Source organism: Salvelinus fontinalis, chromosome 13, assembly GCF_029448725.1.
Source record: "Salvelinus fontinalis isolate EN_2023a chromosome 13, ASM2944872v1, whole genome shotgun sequence".
NCBI lineage: Eukaryota > Metazoa > Chordata > Actinopteri > Salmoniformes > Salmonidae > Salvelinus > Salvelinus fontinalis.
In genome coordinates, this window is record NC_074677.1 from 12,821,842 (window position 1) to 12,842,077 (window position 20,236).

The window sequence follows — 20,236 nt, forward strand, 5'->3', positions numbered from 1 at the left end:
ATAACCAAATGGTCGCTGGTTTGATGCTGTGTTCACGTGTTAGTCTGAACTAGGAAACTCAGACATTTCCGACTTGCTAACTGGTTGTAGTTATACCACTGAGTTATACACATGCCGTGTTCAACCAGTTAGCAATTTGGTAATTTTTTCCTAGTTCAGACTAGCACATGAACGCGGCATAAGCTCCACTCTGGTTTCATTCCCAAAATATAACAACCCATTACCTAATTCAGAAAGTAATAACAAATAGTGTACATCACTATTATTTTAATACAGTTGAAATAAAAGCTAATCCAATACATTTGATTGACATTGAATACAATTTGTAGATACAGCTATTTATTTGTAACAGTGACAATCTGGACTTTTTATCACATAAAAAACAGACGTCTTTTAAACATCAACATACCTGTAAATATCATGATCTCACTGCAAGACAGTCAAAAATGCCAATGGGATTAGCAGAAGGCCAAACTGATTCAAGACCAGTGCGTTTATTTTTTTATTTTTATTTAACCTTTATTTAACAACTAACAACTAACAAGTTGTTCCTGCCACCTTTCTTTGCATTTACACTTCTTTCATTTTCACTTTCTTCCCACTTTCTTTACAACTTGAATTTTAAATTATGTCTTTCAGGTGTTTTGCTAGCTTCATGCATAACAAACACTATTTTCGAAATCTTGTTTATTTTATTTTATGATCTACATTGAATCATAACACCACTAGAAAATAACCAGCAGGTGGCTCTCTGAGTTAAAAAATATATTTGTAAAACTACAATCTTTTCTCCAATTCACTACCTCTATTTTCTAAAGGAGGCAAAATAAGAGCCACAAACCACATTATTATATGACAAGACAAATTCAAATAGAATTGTACAAGCACAATCGTTATATACAGTTATTGAGAGTTGAACAAAGTAGGGAGTAGTGCTTTGGCTCGCTGACGAAGTGTCAGAGTGCCTGGTGATAGGGGTGATCGCCTCTGCACAGGGGTGTCACTCAAACTTCTTGAGGTGGTTGTAGAGGGACTGGACGTAGGTGAAGATACACATGGGGTCTGGTTTGTTACCCATCACCATCATATCCTCTACCTCTATGAGACGAACACAGTCAGCCTGCTCTCTAAGAGAGACAGAAGGAGAAAGATAAAAAAATATATATAACCCACAATATTTAAAGATAAGGTTTCTAATACATATATATTATAACACCGTATGCCACAGACTTGTAACAGGATCTCCTCCTTGAGGTATTACCAACACACACATACACACTTACTCTGCTGTGGTGAAGGCCACTTCAAAGTTGTTTTTGCGATTGGCAGGATTCAGTGTGTTGTAGTCAAACTCCAGGGGGAAGAAGGAGTGGACCAGGGCAGCAAATGCCATTCCATCACACCAGCTGGATGAGAAGTTCTGGATGTCTATGTTCTGATGGAGGAGAAAATGGTAGGAGCCAAATACAGTGTTATTTCCATAGAAGACCAGTTAAAAACTTAAGTATTCCTATATATTGACTAACTTTAAGCGACACATTTGCTGGTAAATATTCTATTAACATAACACACATGGTCCAGTTATGAACAAAAGTTAATGGTATGATAATATGGAGCCTCTTAAGCTGTCTAAAACCCTGGGAAGAACTGAGATGGACAAATTGCTGGAAACCAGAATCAAATCTCATGTGTGCTAGCTAACATTTATCACATTGTGAACAGTCTGTCACAAGGGCCTAGGGCTTGACTCACCTGGTAGCTAAAAGTTTTGGATCGGCACCACTCCAGGAGCATTGCCTTGATGCTGCTGGCGCTGTTAAAACTCTGGGAGCGCTGCAGTTTGGGCTTGGAGCCTGCAGCCTTGGACCTGCAGAGTGGAACATAGAGGTGGTTAATTGTTTGTGGCTGTATAGTTCACTTGGTAAGAACATGGTTCTAGCAACACCAAGGTAATGGGTTCAGTTCCCAATCGGATTCTTTAAACACACACTACAAATGTATGCACACACTATGCTTTAAGTCACTTTGGACAACAGTGTTTGCTAAGTGGCATATGAACAGGACCCAACTGTCTGACTTATCACACAATGATAGTGATAATATACATGTAATAAAGGGTTGAGGGACATGTAAAATGTGATACTAAGGGCCTGTTGGCTTTTATTGACACTCAAAACAAAGTACCGGGTTGATAGGAGTAGGGTTATGGTCTCATAACCTCAAAACCTAGGGTTTAGCAATTACTCAATAGGGAGTAATAGCTAGCTAAGTCGGGTAAGAGAGACAATGGGTGAAGTCAGGGTGACTGACTGTGCCTTTTGTACCTGTCACACTCAGAGGCCAAACTCTCAAACAGAGACCGTTTGCTCTGCATCCCGAGGTTGCGAGGAAGCGTTTGTGACCTCTGCAGTTTCCGCTCCCCACCGCCCCCAAACTTGTCCAGCCCACCAAGCATGTCCGGACCGCCAAACTTGTCCAGCCCACCAAGCATGTCCGGACCGCCAAACTTGTTTGGACCACCAAATTTATTTGGACCACCAAACTTGTCCGAACCGCCAAACTTGACCAGGCTCCTAAAGATTATGTAAAAATTGAGCTTCTGAATAACTACTAAAATGCCAGGTTTACATGGTTGTGATTTACATGTATTTGAATAGTGTCTCATTTGATGTTTTATAATTGGTCAAGGACTGACCTGTCTGTGCCAGGGGGAGGCACCTTTCTGGGGGGTAGGAGTTTTTCTGCACATCACACAGAGCGAGAGAAAGAGACAGACAGAGAGGGGGAGAGAAACAGAAAGAGAGAGAACAATGTTAACCTGACAATGAACAAAGACTAAGAGAGGCAAAGGCAGACAACAAAACACACAATGAACAAAGATTCACAAAACACTTTACACAAAAACAAGCTTCTTAACAAAAAAATAAGAAGTTCATAAGATAGTTTGTAAGTGCAAACTAACATTTCTTAAGAATTCATAATTTTTCTCACAAACTTCTCAAATATCTTCTAATGAACTTCTTAACTATCTTCTTAAGATGATTGTTGCTGGACAACCGGTCTAGCTAGCAATCTAAAAATGCTAGCATATTTATTACTGAGATGTTCTTGGGTTTAAAATAATCAATACTGTAACTTTCAGAGGAAGTTTGAGTGAATTAAACATGTTCAATTGCTTTCATTAGCTTATTCTCTCACTGCCCATCGTTTTTAAGACTAGGGTTTAGCTATCTTGGAATTAAGAACAAGTTTATTTTCAAGAATCTAATTTCCTCTGAACTTTTTGCTTAATGAGAAGCATAAGAAATAAGCACCTTATTAAGAAATAGCAACTTTTCATAAGTTCATAGTTAAGGAAAAAATGACAATTAAGAAGAACATTATTCTTAAGAACATTTTGCAAATTCGGGCCCAGTTCCTAGTTTTACCTGTGGTTGCTGGGAAACTCATGCTACGCGTTAGACTCGGGCTCGCTGCCTTAACTGCTACTGTAAAAGAACGAAAGAAGAGAAAAAAAATGAAATAGAACTGGAGGTCAGACAAAGAAATGTGAAAGAACAAAGTCGGAAACGGAAAAGAGGAAAGAGATAGTAGGGAGAGAGTACTTGTGTCCCTTACCACGTTCACCACGTTTGAAAGGAAATTCTCCCGATGCTTTGGGTGTGGTATCCTCAAATACTGGTTGACTAGGTGTTTTGGGTGCAGGGGAAGGAGATGGAGGGGCTGCAGGAGCCTGAGTTGGTGCTGCAGAAGATTGAGTTGGGGTGGCAGGGGACTGAGTTGGGACAGAAGGAGACCAAATTGGGGTCGCAGGAGCCCAAGTTGGGGTGGCAGGGGAATGAGTTGGGGCAGCAGGAGCCCATGATGGGGGGGCAGGGGACTGATTTGGGGCAGGTGCAGTTGGTGACTCTGGGCTAGTTCTGCTCAAGGCACTGACAGGGGTATGAGGTGGGGCCAGAGTTTCAGAGATGTTCTCCTTCTGCACTGCATGACTGCTGACTGGTGACCTCACTTGCGTTTGTTGTCCAGAAAAACTCTCTGATTGGGTGAGAATAGACAGAAGAGGAGAAAATGTTTGCTGGTAAAGTTTAGCTTGTATGCAAGGTGTGATTTGGACTAGAGGGTGACATCAGGTCAGATCGATTGTGTCAACCAGACCTGAGTTCAAACAGTATTCATTTTAATTCAAATACTTTAGCTGCACTTCATTGAGCTTGACTGCTGCAATGAAACCAATGGAAACATTGTACATTTGGCATTCCAGGCCGGCTTAATCAACAAGTATTTGTATTTGAAAGAAAACACGTACTATTTGAACCTGGCCAGGTGTCAATGAGAGTAGATGACAGACACAGATTCCCAATCTGGCAGAAATGACTACATGTTACAATCTTGGCCCACTGAAAGCAAAAAATATGATGTACCTGATCCTTGTGATAGGCCTGGAAGGGTAAATGTACGCATTGATACGGGGGTCTCTCTCTTCAATGCTGGTGCTGAAACAACCAAGACAAGTCAACAAAGTCAGCCATGGATATGTTCCTTCATTTACCTTTATTGATAATAAAGGTTGATTTTTCAAAACACATCTTAGGGGGACAGTTCACCCCAAAATTACTAGACTTTTGCACAAAATCCAAAATTACTTTTTGGAATTTGGGTGAACTATCCCTTTAAGGGTAGATAGTCCAATCCATGTTCTACTCACCAGGACTAAACAAAGCATCTAGTGCTGTTTTGGGAGTGGTGACGTCAGCTATTGGGTAGGTAGGAGACTTTGGTGTTGAAGCAGGAGATTTCCTGGCCAAAGCAGGAGATTGTGCTGGCGGTTTGGGTCCAGTTGGGGAGTCTGTTTTGGTTATGGCAGTGCAGGGAAGATGTGGCTCGCCGAATGATGAGTCGTCTGATTTGGGTACATACAATATGAGGATTACAAAAATATCAATAGCCTGCTTACAAGGTAAGTAAACAAATACGTAACATATAGCTAGCTATATTATATTACAGTTATTTTACTCACCAGATTTAAACAAAAAATCTGGTCTGGCTTTGGGTGAGGTGACACCTGCAAATAAATGACCAGGAGACTTGAGCTCCACTGAGGCTCGTCTGGGGCCAGTTGGTGACTCGGGACAAGTCCTGGTCAGGGCACTGACGGGGAGATGAGGCTTGTGCTCCTCTGCCTCCTGACCACTGACTGAATGGGAGGTAGCAGACATGCATGAGGAAAGAGGTGTGTGTGTGTCAATTCAGTTTCAATTCAAATCCCTAATTGAAATTGTTTTCTAAAATCTTGAATAATAACTTAGAATTTTCAACTGAATTGACCCCAACACTGGTGTGTGTTTAAACCTTTCTCTTTGTGATGTCCATTCTCCAACACAGCAGCAACATTTCTTTCTTCCGTTTTGTCAACACTTTTGTGACCCTATATAAAAGAGAAACAGAACACACTTAACTACGGCCCCATTACTACACAATAGGCACAATCTAAAAGAACACAACATAAAATAAACTGTAAAACAAATGTAAGTTAAATCAGGAACAATACATGATGTGGGCATGGCTCATGGCCCTGTTAAGAAATGTTATTATGATTTTTGCTAATGCATTCGAATGGCCAACATCGCTGTGAAAAGGACTTTTGAATGCGTTGATGGGCTTCGCCTCCGCTGAGACGAGTCTGGTGGGAGTATCCAGGACGTATCCAGGACTGAGGCGGGGCTCACTCGAGACAGAGAGGGAATGCTGGTTGATAACAAGTGTGAATGAAAGCTTTATTAACTGGCCCAGTGAACTCGGCAGATGTTGCCCGGGCCAGCAAGCAGCCCTGATTGTCAGGCACTGCAGTCTCTTTAGCTAATCCACTCCCTGTACTCCATGTCATGGGCCAAATAAAATGCCACCTGCTGGAGAAGACAGATTTTGGGCCCAGTTATCCCTCTCGCTTCACCTCTTCCTCTCTGGTGTGACTCACACGTTTCAGTTAATTACTATTGCTCCCGCCTTGGGCTATAGTAATCAGTGTAATTTTGTAAATGCTGGATCTCTATGGCAAGATGCATCTCTCACCCAAGTTTCGTCAAAATCTGTCCAGAGTTGTCTGAGATATGGTGTGTGACTAGCGGACGGACAGTCCCCTTCCCGATTTCATAGTGGGGGACAACATACTGGAATTTGCTACAGGCCCAAAATGGCACCAGGAACATAGCCTTAGAATCTAGCATAGCCTTAAATGGCCAGATGAGCAAATTGAAAACATGGTCCACCTTGTGGATACAAACAAAAGTACAGCTTTAGGTCTTCTTTAACCCCCCAAGAACCAAAAAACAGAGCCATTTTGACCCCCCCCCCCGACAATTACAACATTGGACATTGGGAAGGGTATTATTCCTATTTATCTCTGGGTCTCCATAAGTCCCAATTGTGACTGTAGTCTTTAGTGGCACTGGGGCTCAGCACGTGGGTCTAACTGAGAGGTGTGGAGAGACAAGCCTTAAGTCCTGGAGCTATTTTGGATTTGTAATCAGTCCCCCTAATGTCCCCCACTCCTCTTACATCCTAATATAGCCCCAAACAGGGCCTTTTGAGATCAGGGAGTTAGTAGTGGGACAGCCAAACTGTTCCAATGCTATCATTCAGTGCCAGAACTCAGTACTTCAGAGCCTTCTAGATTGGCAGTCGCACCCGCTATCTCCCCACGGCTGCGACCGCCAGTGATAGAGCCATGATGAGAGCCCGGTCAAGTCATAGCAGAGGCTAGGGACAGTTGAGGCTAGGGATTAGCAGTAGCGATGATCTGTGTGCACGGCTCACATACCTACTGTATCATTTTTTCTCTCTGTCTCACCCTGTCTGCTTCTCCATTTAAAAAAAATCCCGCTCACTCTCTCTCTGTAACTATTTTACTTTTAGTCGATCTCTCCCTTTTTCCTCAGAAACATGCAAACACACGTACAGAGTCAAACACACACATTTGCAGGAAATACAGGGTTAGGGTTACATGGGGTACACACACACACATTTTAAGATGTCATTTAGATCTACTTTTAACTATAAAGATGCTTTTTATTTATTTCCATTGTCCTCCAAGACTTGCTGAATCTCAGGATTACAGGACTATGGTTACAAGGTATACACACACGTACAGATGTAAGATCTTAATTTGATCCCTCTTTTGTTGCTGAGAATTTTTCTGCAGATGAGCTTTGATTTACATAAATTCAATGAAAACCTGCACTAACACATATTAACAGTATTGCACTTTTCATGTAGCCTACTTTTGACCAGCTAATCTGTAGGAACGTATTTCTGACGTAGTCAGGGTTGATGGGGGAACAGCCAGGTGACATCAGCGCTGTGGAATGTTGGCAGGGTGTGTGTTTCGAGAGGGGAACAGCTGGCAATCCAGCTCAGGGGGATATTGACAGGGAGACGAAATTCTACTTTGGGAATTCTACTTTCCGTCCTGTCAGGAGGTTCAGCTCAGGACTGGGATTGGTTGGACGAAGCACTCCCTCATGTGCTGCTCTGAAGTGAAGAGATATGGAGACCCAGAATAGTTCCTTAAGGGCCTCCACCTGGTACTTGCTGCCCCAAGATACATGTGTGTGTGTTTGTACCACTTGTAAGCCTAACCCTTTATTTCATTGTAGAACCAAATACAAATTCAAGTGTGTATGTGTTTGTGTATGTGTGTGTGTTCAGATATGTTAGGGGTGGAAGTCAAATAAGAACAACAATCCGTGTCAGACTATCACCTACCACCTATCATAATCCTACCAACCACTAATTCTATCATCTATCCAACATCCAAACCCTTCTCATTCTCCAAGAGCAGTTGATATGAAACACAAAAAATCCTGACCTGTAACCATCAACAACCCAAAATAGCCTCTCAGCTAGCACATACCATTCTGAGAACCATGTTTCTTAGAGCATGGTGAGAGCGTGGTTGTCCAATGGTTATTTTGCATACAACCTTCCCACAACTTTCTGGGAATGGTGCAGGATAGTTGCTTGGCTTTGGAACTTTCTCAGCACATTTAAAGGGATACTTCAGGATTTTGGCAGTGAAGCCCTTTATAAACTTCCTCAGAGTCAGATGCTCATGGATACCATTTTTATGTCTCTTTGTGCAGTTTGAAGGAAGTTGCTAACTAGCACTAGCATTAGCGCAATGACTGGAATTAGCAGATACCCATAGACTTCCAGTCTTTGCGCTAACGCTAGTTAGCATTGGCTTTCTAAACTACAGTACCTCTAACTTACTACATATTGGACACAAAGACATACAAATTGTAACCACAAATTAATCTGACTCTGGTGAAGAAGATAAAGGAGCTCACTTCTAAACTCCCAAAGTATCCCTTTAAGGAACTTGACAAAAAAAACAGAACATTTCCTAAAAGTTCAAACATGGTTACTTTAATTTACATGTTGGTAGTGTTCTAGGAAACTTCTCCTACTGGTTTGATATTTGGAATTTTCTCAAATACAGTTGAAGTCAGAAGTTTACATACACATAAGCCAAATACATTTGAAATCTGTTTTTCACAATTCCTGACATTTAATCAGAGTAAAAATTCCCTGTCTTAGGTCAGTTAGGATCACCACTTTATTTTAAGAATGTGAAATGTCAGAATAATAGTAGAGATAATGATTTATTTCAGCTTTTATTTCTTTCATGACATTCCCAGTGAGTCAGAAGTTTACATACACTCAATTAGTATTTGGTAGCATTGCCTTTAAATTTTTTAACTTGGGTCAAACGTTTTGGGTAGCCTTCCACAAGCTTCCCACAATAAGTTGGGTGAATTTTGGCCCATTCCTCCTGACAGAGCTGGTGTAACTGATAACTGAGTCAGGATTGTAGGCCTCCTTGTTCGCACACACTTTCAGTTCTGCCCACACATTTTCTATAGGAGTGAGGTCAGGGCTTTGTGATGGCCACTCCAGTACCTTGACTTTGTTGTCCTTAAGCCATTTTGCCACAACTTTGGAAGTATGCTTGGGGTTATTGTCCATTTGGAAGACCCATTTGTGAACAAGCTTTAACTTCCTGACTAATGTCTTGATGTTGCTTCAATATATCCACATAATTTTCCTTCCGCATGATGCCATCTATTTTATGAAGTGCACCAGTCTCTCCTGCAGCAAAGCACCCCCACAACATGATGCTGCCACCCACGTGCTTCACAGTTGGGATGGTGTTCTTCAGCTTGCAAGCCTCCCCCTTTTTCCTCCAAACATAACAATGGTCATTATGGCCAAACAGTTCTATTTTTGTTTTATCAGACCAGAGGACATTCCTCCAAAAAGTACGATCTTTGTCCCCATGTGCAGTTGCAAACCGTAGTCTGGCTTTTTTTAATGGCGGTTTTGGAGCAGTGGCTTCTTCCTTGCTGAGCGGCCTTTCAGGTTATGTCGATATAGGACTCGTTTTACTGTGGAGATAGATACTTTTGTACCTGTTTCCTCCAGCATCTTCACAGGGTCCTTTGCTGTTGTTCTGGGATTGATTTGCACTTTTCGCACCAAAGTACATTAATCTCTAGGAGACAGAACGCGTCTCCTCCCTGAGCGGTATGACGGCTGCGTGGCCCCATGGTGGTTATACTTGCGTACTATTATTTGTACAGATGAACGTGGTACCTTTGGACGTTTGGAAATTGCTCCCAAGGATGAATCAGACTTGTGGAGGTCTACAATTATTTTCTGAGGTCTTGGCTGATTTCTTTTGATTTTCCCATGATGTCAAGCAAAGAGGCACTGAGTTTGAAGGTAGGCCTTGAAATACATCCACAGGTACACCTCCAATTGACTCAAATGATGTCAATTAGCCTATCAGAAGCTTCTAAAGCCATGACATCATTTTCTGAACTTCTGACCCACTGGAATTGTGATACAGTGAATTATAAGTGAAATAATCTGTCTGTAAACAATTGTTGGAAAAATTACTTGTCTCATGCACAAAGTAGATGTCCTAACCGACTTGCCAAAACTATAGTTTGTTAACAAGAAATTTGTGAAGTGGTTGAAAAACGAGTTTTAATGACTCCAACCTAAGTGTATTGTGGCAAACCTCTTCAAGGTTATGAGCATTTGTCACAAATTAAGTGGGAAACTGTCACCAAATTACCCCAGAATGAGAGTTCTTTCGAACAGGACAGTACCTGTGTGTTTGTCTCTCCGTCCTGGTCCACCCAGGTCGTAGGCAAGGTCAAGAATAGCAGGGTTTGGTACACGAATCGGGTTCTCAGTAGGTCCAGGTCCAAACGCCAACAGGTAAGTCCAAAACAGTCCAGCTCATACACAGTAAATCCAGCCAATATCTATTGTCTCTTTCTCTATGGTTCACAGATCCTTCCAGCCCTCACTTCCTCTTCCTGGTTTTCCTTGACCCTTTATCTGTGTGTCGGCTCCACCTTCTGTGGGTTCCCCTTGCTTCTGGGACTTATAGTTTTGGCAGTCGGCCATTTTGTGATCTGTAGTTCTGATCGGGGTGGCCATTTTAGTGATCGGGCAGAGCCCATTTATTAGTTCTGCTCTCACATATCTGCCATTTATCACTCGACCCCCTTCTTTGCCACATATCTCCCCCCCTAGATCCGACCCCCTAGGTCGGGCTACCGCAGCAAAATATGCGTGCATGCGGGATAACCCATCCACATTTCCCATTTCCTTCCCTGCTTTGTGTTTCAAGTCAAAGTGAAACGGTTGGAGACTCAAAAACCACCGCATCACCCGAGCGTTCTTCTCTTTAGCCCTATGCATCCAGGTGAGTGGGGCATGGTCACTGATGAGGGTGAAGTGGCGCCCCAGCAGGTAGTATTTCAGGCTTTCTAGAGCCCACTTTACTGCCAGCGCCTCTTTCTCAACGACCGCGTAGTTGGTTTCCCGTGGTTCCAGCTTCCTGCTTAAAAACAGGATGGAGTGTTCCACCCCTTCTACCTCTTGGGATAGCACTGCTCCCAAGCCGACCTCTGAGGCATCCGTCTGAACCACAAACTCTTTCTCAAAGTCTGGTACCACCAGCACTGGATTACAGCAGAGAGCCTCCTGTAATGTCCTAAATGCTTTGGTGGCCCTTTCATCCCATTTGACCATGTTTGGCCCTCTGGCTCTAGTCATGTCGGTGAGTGGGGCGGCCACTGTGGCATAACTTGGGATGAACTTCCGGTAGTAACCAGTCAGCCCTAGGAACGCTCGAACTTGCTTCTTATTTACTGGTTTCGGCCATTCTCTAATTGCCTCCACCTTCTTCTGTTGGGGTTTGATTAACCCTCTTCCCACGGTGTATCCCAGATACTCTGTTTCCCCTAACCCCACATAACACTTGGCAGGGTTCGCCGTGAGCCCTGCCTTTCTAAGGGCGTCTAACACCGCCTGTACCCGGGGTAAGTGGGATTCCCAATCAGGGCTGTAGATTCCCACGTCATCTAAATAAGCTGCGGCGTATGCCTGGTGCGGTTTTAGGACCTTGTTCATGAGCCGTTGAAAGGTGGCTGGTGCCCCGTGTAAGCCGAATGGCATGACGGTGTATTGAAACAAACCGTCAGGGGTTGCAAAGGCTGTCTTTTCTTTGGCCCTGGGGGTCAGAGGAATTTGCCAGTACCCTTTTGTCAGGTCCAGGGTCGTAATGTACCGAGCTTTACCAACTTTCTCCAGTAGTTCGTCTACTCGGGGCATGGGGTAGGCATCAAACTTGGAGATTTCATTTACCTTCCGAAAGTCGTTACAGAACCGCAAAGACCCATCGGGCTTGGAGACCATCACAATTGGGCTAGACCACTCACTATGTGACTCCTCGATCACTCCAGCTGTCAACATTTTCTCTGTCTCTGCTCTAATCGCGGCCTGTCGAGCCTCGGGTACCCGATATGGCCTCATGCTCACTTTTTTCCCTGGTAGGGAAACGATATCGTGAGCCGTAACCTCAGTTCGGCCGGGTACCTCTGAAAACACATCTCTGTTTTTCTGGATCAGGGTCTTTACTTCCTGTACTTGTGCTGGGGACAGAGTAGGTGAAATATTTACTTCGGCTGCCCCCTGAGTGTGTGTAGGGTATGTGACCATTAGTGTTTCTCTCTCTCTCCATGCTTTTAAAAGGTTTATGTGATAGATCTGTTCCTGTGGCCGTCGACCTGGCTGTAGGATCCGATAATTCACTTCTCCTATTCTCTCCAGTACTTCATATGGTCCTTTCCATGTGGCTAGTAGTTTGCACTCTACCGTGGGGATCAGCACTAACACCTTATCTCCCGGTTGAAATTCCCTCAGGGTAGCCTGCCGGTTATAAGTGTGCCGCTGGTGCTCTTGTGCTTGTCTCATGTGCTCTCGGACGATGGGCATGACTGTGGCTATCCTGTCTTGCATTGCCGTGACGTGCTCTATGACACTAGTATACGGGGTGGATTGGTGCTCCCAGGTTTCCCGGGCGATGTCTAAGATTCCCCGGGGGTGCCTCCCATATACCAGCTCAAAGGGAGAAAACCCCAGTGAGGCTTGAGGAACCTCTCTAATGGCAAACATCAGATACGGCAACATGCAATCCCAGTTTTTCCCATCCTTATCGATTACCTTCCTGAGCATTGACTTCAGGGTCCTGTTGAATCTCTCAACCAGCCCGTCCGTCTGAGGATGGTAAACCGATGTCCTCAACTGTTTCACCTGCCACAATTTACAAAGGTCCGCCATAAGGCGGGACATAAAGGGGGTCCCCTGGTCAGTAAGGATCTCCTTTGGAACCCCTACCCTGGTGAACAAGAGCACTAATTCCTTGGCAATATTTTTGGAAGTCATCGTCCGAAGGGGAATGGCTTCTGGGTAGCGAGTGGCATAATCTAGAATGACCAGAATGTATTGGTGTCCTCTGGCGGACTTGGGTAGTGGGCCCACTATATCCATCGCTATCCTCTCAAATGGCGTTTCGATTATGGGGAGTGGCACTAACGGGCTTCTAACAGCTGGTCGGGGAGCTGTTAACTGGCACTCCGGGCACTCTCCACAATGCCGAGCCACTTCAGCCTGAATTCCTGGCCAGTAAAACCTCCTTACAATCCGGTCTCGGGTTTTATCGATACCAAGGTGTCCACCCAGAATGTGCCCATGAGCTAGATCCAGTACTGTCCTCCGGTACCGGGTGGGGACCAACAACTGTTCAACCACATCAACCCCTATTTTTGAGACTCTGTACACCAAACCCTTTTTCATAATAAAGTGGGGAAAACTATTAGGCCTCATCCCATCATTTATGGGAGTACCATCGACGACCTGCACGTCTGCTCTGGCTTGCTGCAGGGTTGGATCCTGGTTTTGGGCCGTCCCGAAATTAGTCAAGGACCCTGCCAGGTCTGCTGGTTCTAGATTGTCATCCTCTGGATTCAGATCGACACCAGCCCCAGTAGTACCAGGCTGTTCGTTGTCAACGAGGTTTGCCACTTCATCCTCATCCTCCCCTACTAGCACCTGTGAGGTTGGCCCCTGGGAGATCTCTTTTCTTGGTTTTGGTTGAAGGCCCCATGCCTCTTCCTGCTTGGTCAGGGTTGTTGGCTTCTCAAATATGCCATTCTTTTGGCCTAACTTCGCAAAGTTAGGAAAGTGTCTACCCAATATTACATCATATGGCATCTTTGGGACCACGCCGACCTCACAATTCAGCAGATCGTCCTCTGTTTGTATGCTCACTAAGGCTGTGGGGTACAGACGGGTATCCCCATGAATGCAGGTAACACTGATATCCTGACTTGTATCCAGTTTATGAGTTGGCACTAGGTTTGCAACGACCAGGGTTAGCATACTGCCGGAATCCAGCAGTGCTTCAACCTCTTTCCCTTCAACTGTCACCCTGCACATATGTTTGTTTCTTGATCTTTCAAGTACAGTGGTTACAACAGGACATGCATACCACATATCATCTTCTTTTTCACCGAGGTTACATTGCATTGGCTCTTCTTTAATAGGGCAGTAGGCTGCAATATGTCCTGGTCGATTACAATTGTAACAGATAATAGGCGTTCGGGCGGGAGACCCCCTCAACCCCCGGTCCCGGTTTCTGTTTTCTCCCTTAGTGTCTCGGCCCGATTCTGATTCTTTCCTCACGCCCCCACGCTGCTCTCTTCCCCCTCCACCTGTTGGGACAGTCTTACCCTGTCCGCTGGTTCGCCCAGGCCTGGGGAATGGGAATCTTTCCTCCTGTGCCTGCTCAGCTGTTCCTGCCGTACAATACCGTTCAACTAGGCCCACGAGATGGTCGGCGGAAAGTACCTCGTTCTGGCCAACCCATCGTCGCACTTCTTGGGGTAGACCTCGCTGAAACTGGTTGAGTACGATGGTCTCGACAATCTCGGCGGAGGAACGGGTCTCCGGTCGTAACCATTTCCGTGCCAGGTGAATCAAGTCGAACATCTGTGTTCGGGGCGGTTGTCCAGATCGGTAGGACCACTGGTGAAAGCGGTGTGCCCTCACGGTATCGGTCACTCCCAGTCTTGCCAGAATCTCTCCCTTTAGTTTATCGTAATCCTGTGCATCTGTCAACTCCAGGTCGAAATACGCTTTTTGAGCGTCCCCTGTCAGGTATGGTGCCAGAAGCCCTGCCCATTCTTCTTTCGGCCACTTCTCCCTCTCTGCAGTCCTTTCAAAGGTGGTAAGATATGCTTCCACATCATCCTGTGCTGTCATTTTTTGAAGAAAATGATTGGCCCGCCTCTGGGTATTTGCAGCTGGTAATTGAGCCCCAATTTGGTCCGCTAGCCCCTTTAGGCCTTCTCTTAACTCCTGGGTGTTTCTCTCTTGCTCTTCTCTGAGCAGCTGGTTGGTGCGGTGCTGGACCTGTAACGTGTCCTGGTACATTCGCATTGCATCCTGATGAGCTATTTGTTGAGCTCTAGTTGCCTCTTGTTGGGTGGCCGCCGCTTGTAACAGGGCTTGTATGGCTCCCTCCATACTCATTTTCCTGAGAAACTGTCCTAACCAAACAAAGCCACAAAAAAAAAAACCTGACTCCCCTTTGGAGTGCTAACTGATTTTTTCTTTTTTTTTCTTTTTTTTTTTCTTTTTACCTAACCAGCGGAATGGTTAGTCCATATGCCCACATTCTCCACCACGTGTGGCAAACCTCTTCAAGGTTATGAGCATTTGTCACAAATTAAGTGGGAAACTGTCACCAAATTACCCCAGAATGAGAGTTCTTTCGAACAGGACAGTACCTGTGTGTTTGTCTCTCCATCCTGGTCCACCCAGGTCGTAGGCAAGGTCAAGAATAGCAGGGTTCGGTACACGAATCGGGTTCTCAGTAGGTCCAGGTCCAAACGCCAACAGGTAAGTCCAAAACAGTCCAGCTCATACACAGTAAATCCAGCCAATATCTATTGTCTCTTTCTCTATGGTTCACAGATCCTTCCAGCCCTCACTTCCTCTTCCTGGTTTTCCTTGACCCTTTATCTGTGTGTCGGCTCCACCTTCTGTGGGTTCCCCTTGCTTCTGGGACTTGTAGTTTTGGCAGTCGGACATTTTGTGATCTGTAGTTCTGATCGGGGTGGCCATTTTAGTGATCGGGCAGAGCCCATTTATTAGTTCTGCTCTCACATATCTGCCATTTATCACTCGACCCCCTTCTTTGCCACAGTATGTAAACTTCCGAATTCAACTGTACATTCCATTCTCACCATCAGCGAAACTCTCTCTATCCTCTATCTTAAATGTGTTCAGATGTGTTCAGGTGGGCCCACAAATTGGCCACACCCAATCTTAATGAGTGCTTGTTTCCTTTGAAATGGGGTCTGTAAAATTAACAGATTTTGTATGCTTAAAAAACATGACATGCTAGCTCCATCCTGGTGGTGCAGTGGACTAATTCCATGGATAGAGAACAGAAGATTATAGGTTTGAATCTCACTGATGCTGTGTCACAATAAAAATGTGTTTGCATGATTAATGCCTAAAGAAATGAATTTCCATGTGTCCTATCTGTGCTTTGAGTTTAAAAATGTTAACCCAAAATACACACCTATGAAGGTGCTGGGATGGGTGGAGAGGGTTGCTGCTATGTCTGTCTCCTATTCCAGCCGTTCTCTCTCCTCTCTCTCCGTTTCTATACATCCAGAGTTGCAGTTATGGGAAGTTATGTTAGCTAGGACTTTGTGGTGCTTTTAAAATCTATCCTGAACCAAGACTGAAAATTATACTTTCAGGTGAAACACACACACACACACAGCTGAGGACTCAAACTAGCTTGGCGTTGGCTATAAAAAGTGAGGCCTGTTTTAAAAGTTGATGGAAGGTTTAAAGCTCCATACGGAGCTGTCTGGACCAGGGGGGTACAAAGCGGTCCCAAAGAGTTCCAACCCAAATGTCCAGGACCAGAGCCATCAATCAGGCCTGCCCTGACAAAAATACATGTGCCCTTTTGCGAGGACGGAAGGAGCGGAGAGAGGGGAATGGAGGAGCAGATAACACTGACTGGCCTCTTGGCTTAACCGAAAAACACACAGACAGATTTAAATCTTTGGATTCAATGAGAGATTAGAAGTAGTGTACGAGCATCCAGTTAGTTCAAGGTGCACTACAGGGTACAACAAGTACACTTAAAAATAGCCATGAAAGAAAAATAGATATCCTTACACACTCTGATTAAATAATAAAACTGTGGGAGCATTCATGTGTGTACAAGTACAGTATCTTCTTTCAATGGGAGGTACCTAATGACACACAGACAGACAGGCAGACAGTAAGAGGTCCTCTGGATGCCATGCTCATGGTCCCACTGGAGAAACCACCAGCAGAGATGCTACATTGAATGTGTAGAATTTGGGTGTCTGCAAAAATGTGTGTGTGTGTGTAATTTTTTTATTTTAATACATATATTCTGTGTATCTGAGTATTTTTCAAATGATGTGGCTCGAATCAACTACTCCTATTGGATGTACAGTGTATGTGAAAGTATTTTCAAATAATTTCCTATAAATACTATTTCAAATACCGAAATCACTTGGGTTAAATGTATTAGAGTCAATGTATTTGAATATTCTCAAATACATGCCTTTACTTTCCAAGTGTATTTCCAAATACATTCCACTACTTGTATCTTCTGGTGTCTGTATATTCATGAATATGTGTGTACACCACAGGAGGTTGCTGGCACCCACATTTTTTAATATCTTTTTTTCACCTTTATTTAACTTGGCAAGTCAGTTAATAAGAACAAATTCTTATTTTCAATGACGGCCTAGGAACAGTGGGTTAACTGCCTTGTTCAGGGGAAGAACGACAGATTTTACCTTGTAAGCTCGGGTAATTTGATCTTGCAACCTTTTGGTTACTAGTCCAATGCTCTAACCACTAGTCTACCTGCTGCCCCTAACAGGAAGGATGGGATTGTGGTAATGGCTGGAGTGGAATAGGTGGAATTGTATCAAATACATCCAACACGTGGTTTCCATGTGTTTGATGCCATTCCAGTCACTCCGTTCCAGCCATTATTGTGAGCCGTCCTCCCCACAGCAGCATCCTGTGGTGTACACATAGACGCTTGAATTCGTTTTTTGGAGTGTCTCCAAATGCAAAAAGTGACATGTTTAAAGAAGGTCATTCGGATGGAGGATGGGCAGCTTCCCCTTGTCCCATTACTGCCTACTGTAGATACACGCAGCTTCACACTATTTAATGTATTAGTACTACACTAAGCCAGGAGCTTTAAAATGAATCACCAGGGGCAACACAGCACTTTCCCCACTGAGAGAGACAACAGATTTACAACTTAGAACTGTCTCAATCTCTCTTTCTCTCTCTCTCACACACACACACACACACACACACACACACACACACACACACACACACACACACACACACACACACACACACACACACACACACACACACACACACACACACACACACACACACACACCCATCATGAAAGGCTTTCAATTTTCCCAGATGACATTCCCTTGCATTCTACTAAATGATACTAAATGGGACAATATCTTCTCCAGTAACAAGGCAATACTCACATTAACCATGTTGTCATCCATGGGCTCTCTACTGGAGAGATGGGCTGATGTGGAACTAGAGGCGCCAGAACCAGAAGACCCAGAACCAAGACCAGAAGAACCAGACTCTGACGGTCCATTGGGGACCATGGTGGAGGGACTCCCGTGGCTCCTGTTCACCATCCCCTGGGACGAAGTCACGGGGATCTGTCCCCTACTGTCCCTCTCCTCCAGGGCGCTCCTGTCCACCCCTTTCCCTGTCAGACCCTCCACCAGGCGGGCCAGCGCCTCCAGCTGACTCCGGAGCTGCAGGTTCTCCTGCGTCAGCCGTTGCACCGCCTCGGCCAGGGGCCCTTGGGCTTGACACGCCTCGTCCACCCGCCGCTCCATGCCCCGCTTGAAGGCACTCACGTCCACGTGCACCTCGCGCACCGCCGCCGCCAGCGTGGCCTCGAAGCGACCCAGTGCCTCACACACCGTCTCGTCGCACGTGGCATCCCCGGCTGCCAACACGGTTGTAGGAGCGGCGTCCATGTCCCCACTAGCAACAGACACCCTCAGCTTAGAGGAAATGGAGCGGTGCATATGTTTAATGGACGACGGCGGCGGCTCTACTGTTCTTTCCTCCACTTCTCCTTCTCTCCCCGTTTCTCCTGCCTGGGCTACTGAGAGGAGGTGATGAGAGAGGGATTGATCTTTCTCTTAGAAGAGGGGAGTTTTAGAAGGTGCTCTATAACTGTTTCCCAGTACAGTTAACGTGGTTTTAAAGGAGGACTGTGCTGGAAAATAGATTCCTAAGCAGCCAAGTCAATTAACTACACCAAGGTCTTTCAGTCTCAACACAGTCAGATTCTCTCACTTCCAGAGGACAAGAGCTGTTATTTCTAGGCTTTGTGGTTCTGTTCAAAAAGAGAGATGCAAATATCCTTCAAAATACCCTTCAAAATCAAGTTGTCACCTGTCATACTGCGAAGGTTATGGAAAATTTGAGGCGGTAGACATCAAACAAACCTTTTGAAGAGTCCTGCTGAGGGAGCAGTCCAGTAGTGTAATCCAGTCCCCATGTGTGTATGTTTACATAAGTGTGTTCTTGTGTGTGTATCTGTTTGTTTGGTTGATTGTGTGGATTTCATCCACACACCTCTAAAGTAATGTCATGAGAATTGCTTTATTGTGTGTGTTCTGTGTGCTGTGCAGCTCTGCTTTAAACCACCAGCCTTGTGAGTAGGTTCATCTCTGTATTTGGGGAATAAGCGGGAGGAGGGAGTAAAAGGGGAGGGCTCAAACTTCATGCAGCACTCCTCCTCCCTCCCTCCCACCTTGATGTGGGCCCAACTTGTGCTGGAGTTGAAAGTAAGTGTGTGTGTGTGTCAGTGGAGGCTGGTGGGAGGAGCTATAGGAGGATGGGCTCATTGTAATGGCTGGAATGGAATAAATGGAATGGTACCAAGCAGTATCAAACCACGTTTGACTCCGTTCAATTAATTCCATTCCAGCCATTACAATGAGCCCATCCTCCTATAGCTCCTCCCACCAACCTCCACTGGTGTGTGTGTGTGTGTAGGAGAGGGAAGATTACATCACCTAAATATGCCCGATACAAGAAAAGGGAATGCATTGGGAGATTAGAGAATGACAAGCCTGAACGATTGATTTCACATGACTGTATAGCTAGTGACTGTATAGTTAGTAATTGTATAGCTACTGACTGTATAGCTAGTGACTGCATAGTTAGTAACTGTATAGCTAGTAACTGCATAGTTAGTAACTGTATAGCTAGTAATTGTATGGCTACTGACTGTATAGCTAGTGACTGCATAGTTAGTAACTGTATAGCTAGTGACTGTATAGCTAGTGACTGTATAGCTAGTGACTGTATAGCTACTGACTGTATAGCTAGTGACTGTATAGCTAGTGACTGTATAGCTACTGACTGTATAGTTAGTAACTGTATAGTTAGTAACTGTATAGTTAGTGACTGTATAGCTAGTGACAGTATAGCTAGGGACTGTATAGCTAGTGACTGTACAACTAGTGACTGTATAGCTAGTGACTGTATAGCTAGTGACTGTATAGCTAGGGACTGTATAGTTAGTAACTTTTTAGCTAGTGACTGTATAGCTAGGGACTGTATAGCTAGTGACTGTATAGCTAGGGACTGTATAGTTAGTGACTTTATAGCTAGTGACTGTATAGCTAGTGACTGTATAGCTAGGGACTGTAGAGTTAGTAACTTTTTAGCT

General features: G+C 44.7%; 1 protein-coding gene across 4 annotated transcripts; it reads right to left on the minus strand.

Moving 5' to 3' along the window:
* Nucleotides 1-237: 237 nt before the first annotated feature.
* LOC129868106 (smoothelin-like protein 2) lies at nt 238-19,306 on the minus strand. 4 transcript variants are annotated; one of them, XM_055941748.1, is made up of 13 exons: nt 19,005-19,306; nt 18,015-18,892; nt 5,353-5,428; nt 5,021-5,197; nt 4,709-4,903; nt 4,425-4,496; nt 3,619-4,038; nt 3,429-3,485; nt 2,696-2,741; nt 2,325-2,573; nt 1,753-1,867; nt 1,284-1,435; nt 238-1,127 (listed from the first exon to the last, which is right to left on the minus strand). In XM_055941748.1, the coding sequence occupies exons 2-13, from the start codon at nt 18,576-18,578 to the stop codon at nt 1,001-1,003; spliced, it is 2,250 nt and encodes a 749-aa protein (XP_055797723.1). In that variant the 5' UTR covers nt 18,579-18,892; nt 19,005-19,306; the 3' UTR covers nt 238-1,000. The 4 variants fall into 4 exon arrangements, with proteins under 4 accessions (XP_055797723.1, XP_055797721.1, XP_055797724.1 ...); XM_055941746.1 differs by having other exon boundaries at nt 3,429-3,488; nt 19,005-19,303; XM_055941749.1 differs by lacking the exon at nt 2,325-2,573 and having other exon boundaries at nt 3,429-3,488; nt 19,005-19,305.
* Nucleotides 19,307-20,236: the final 930 nt, after the last annotated feature.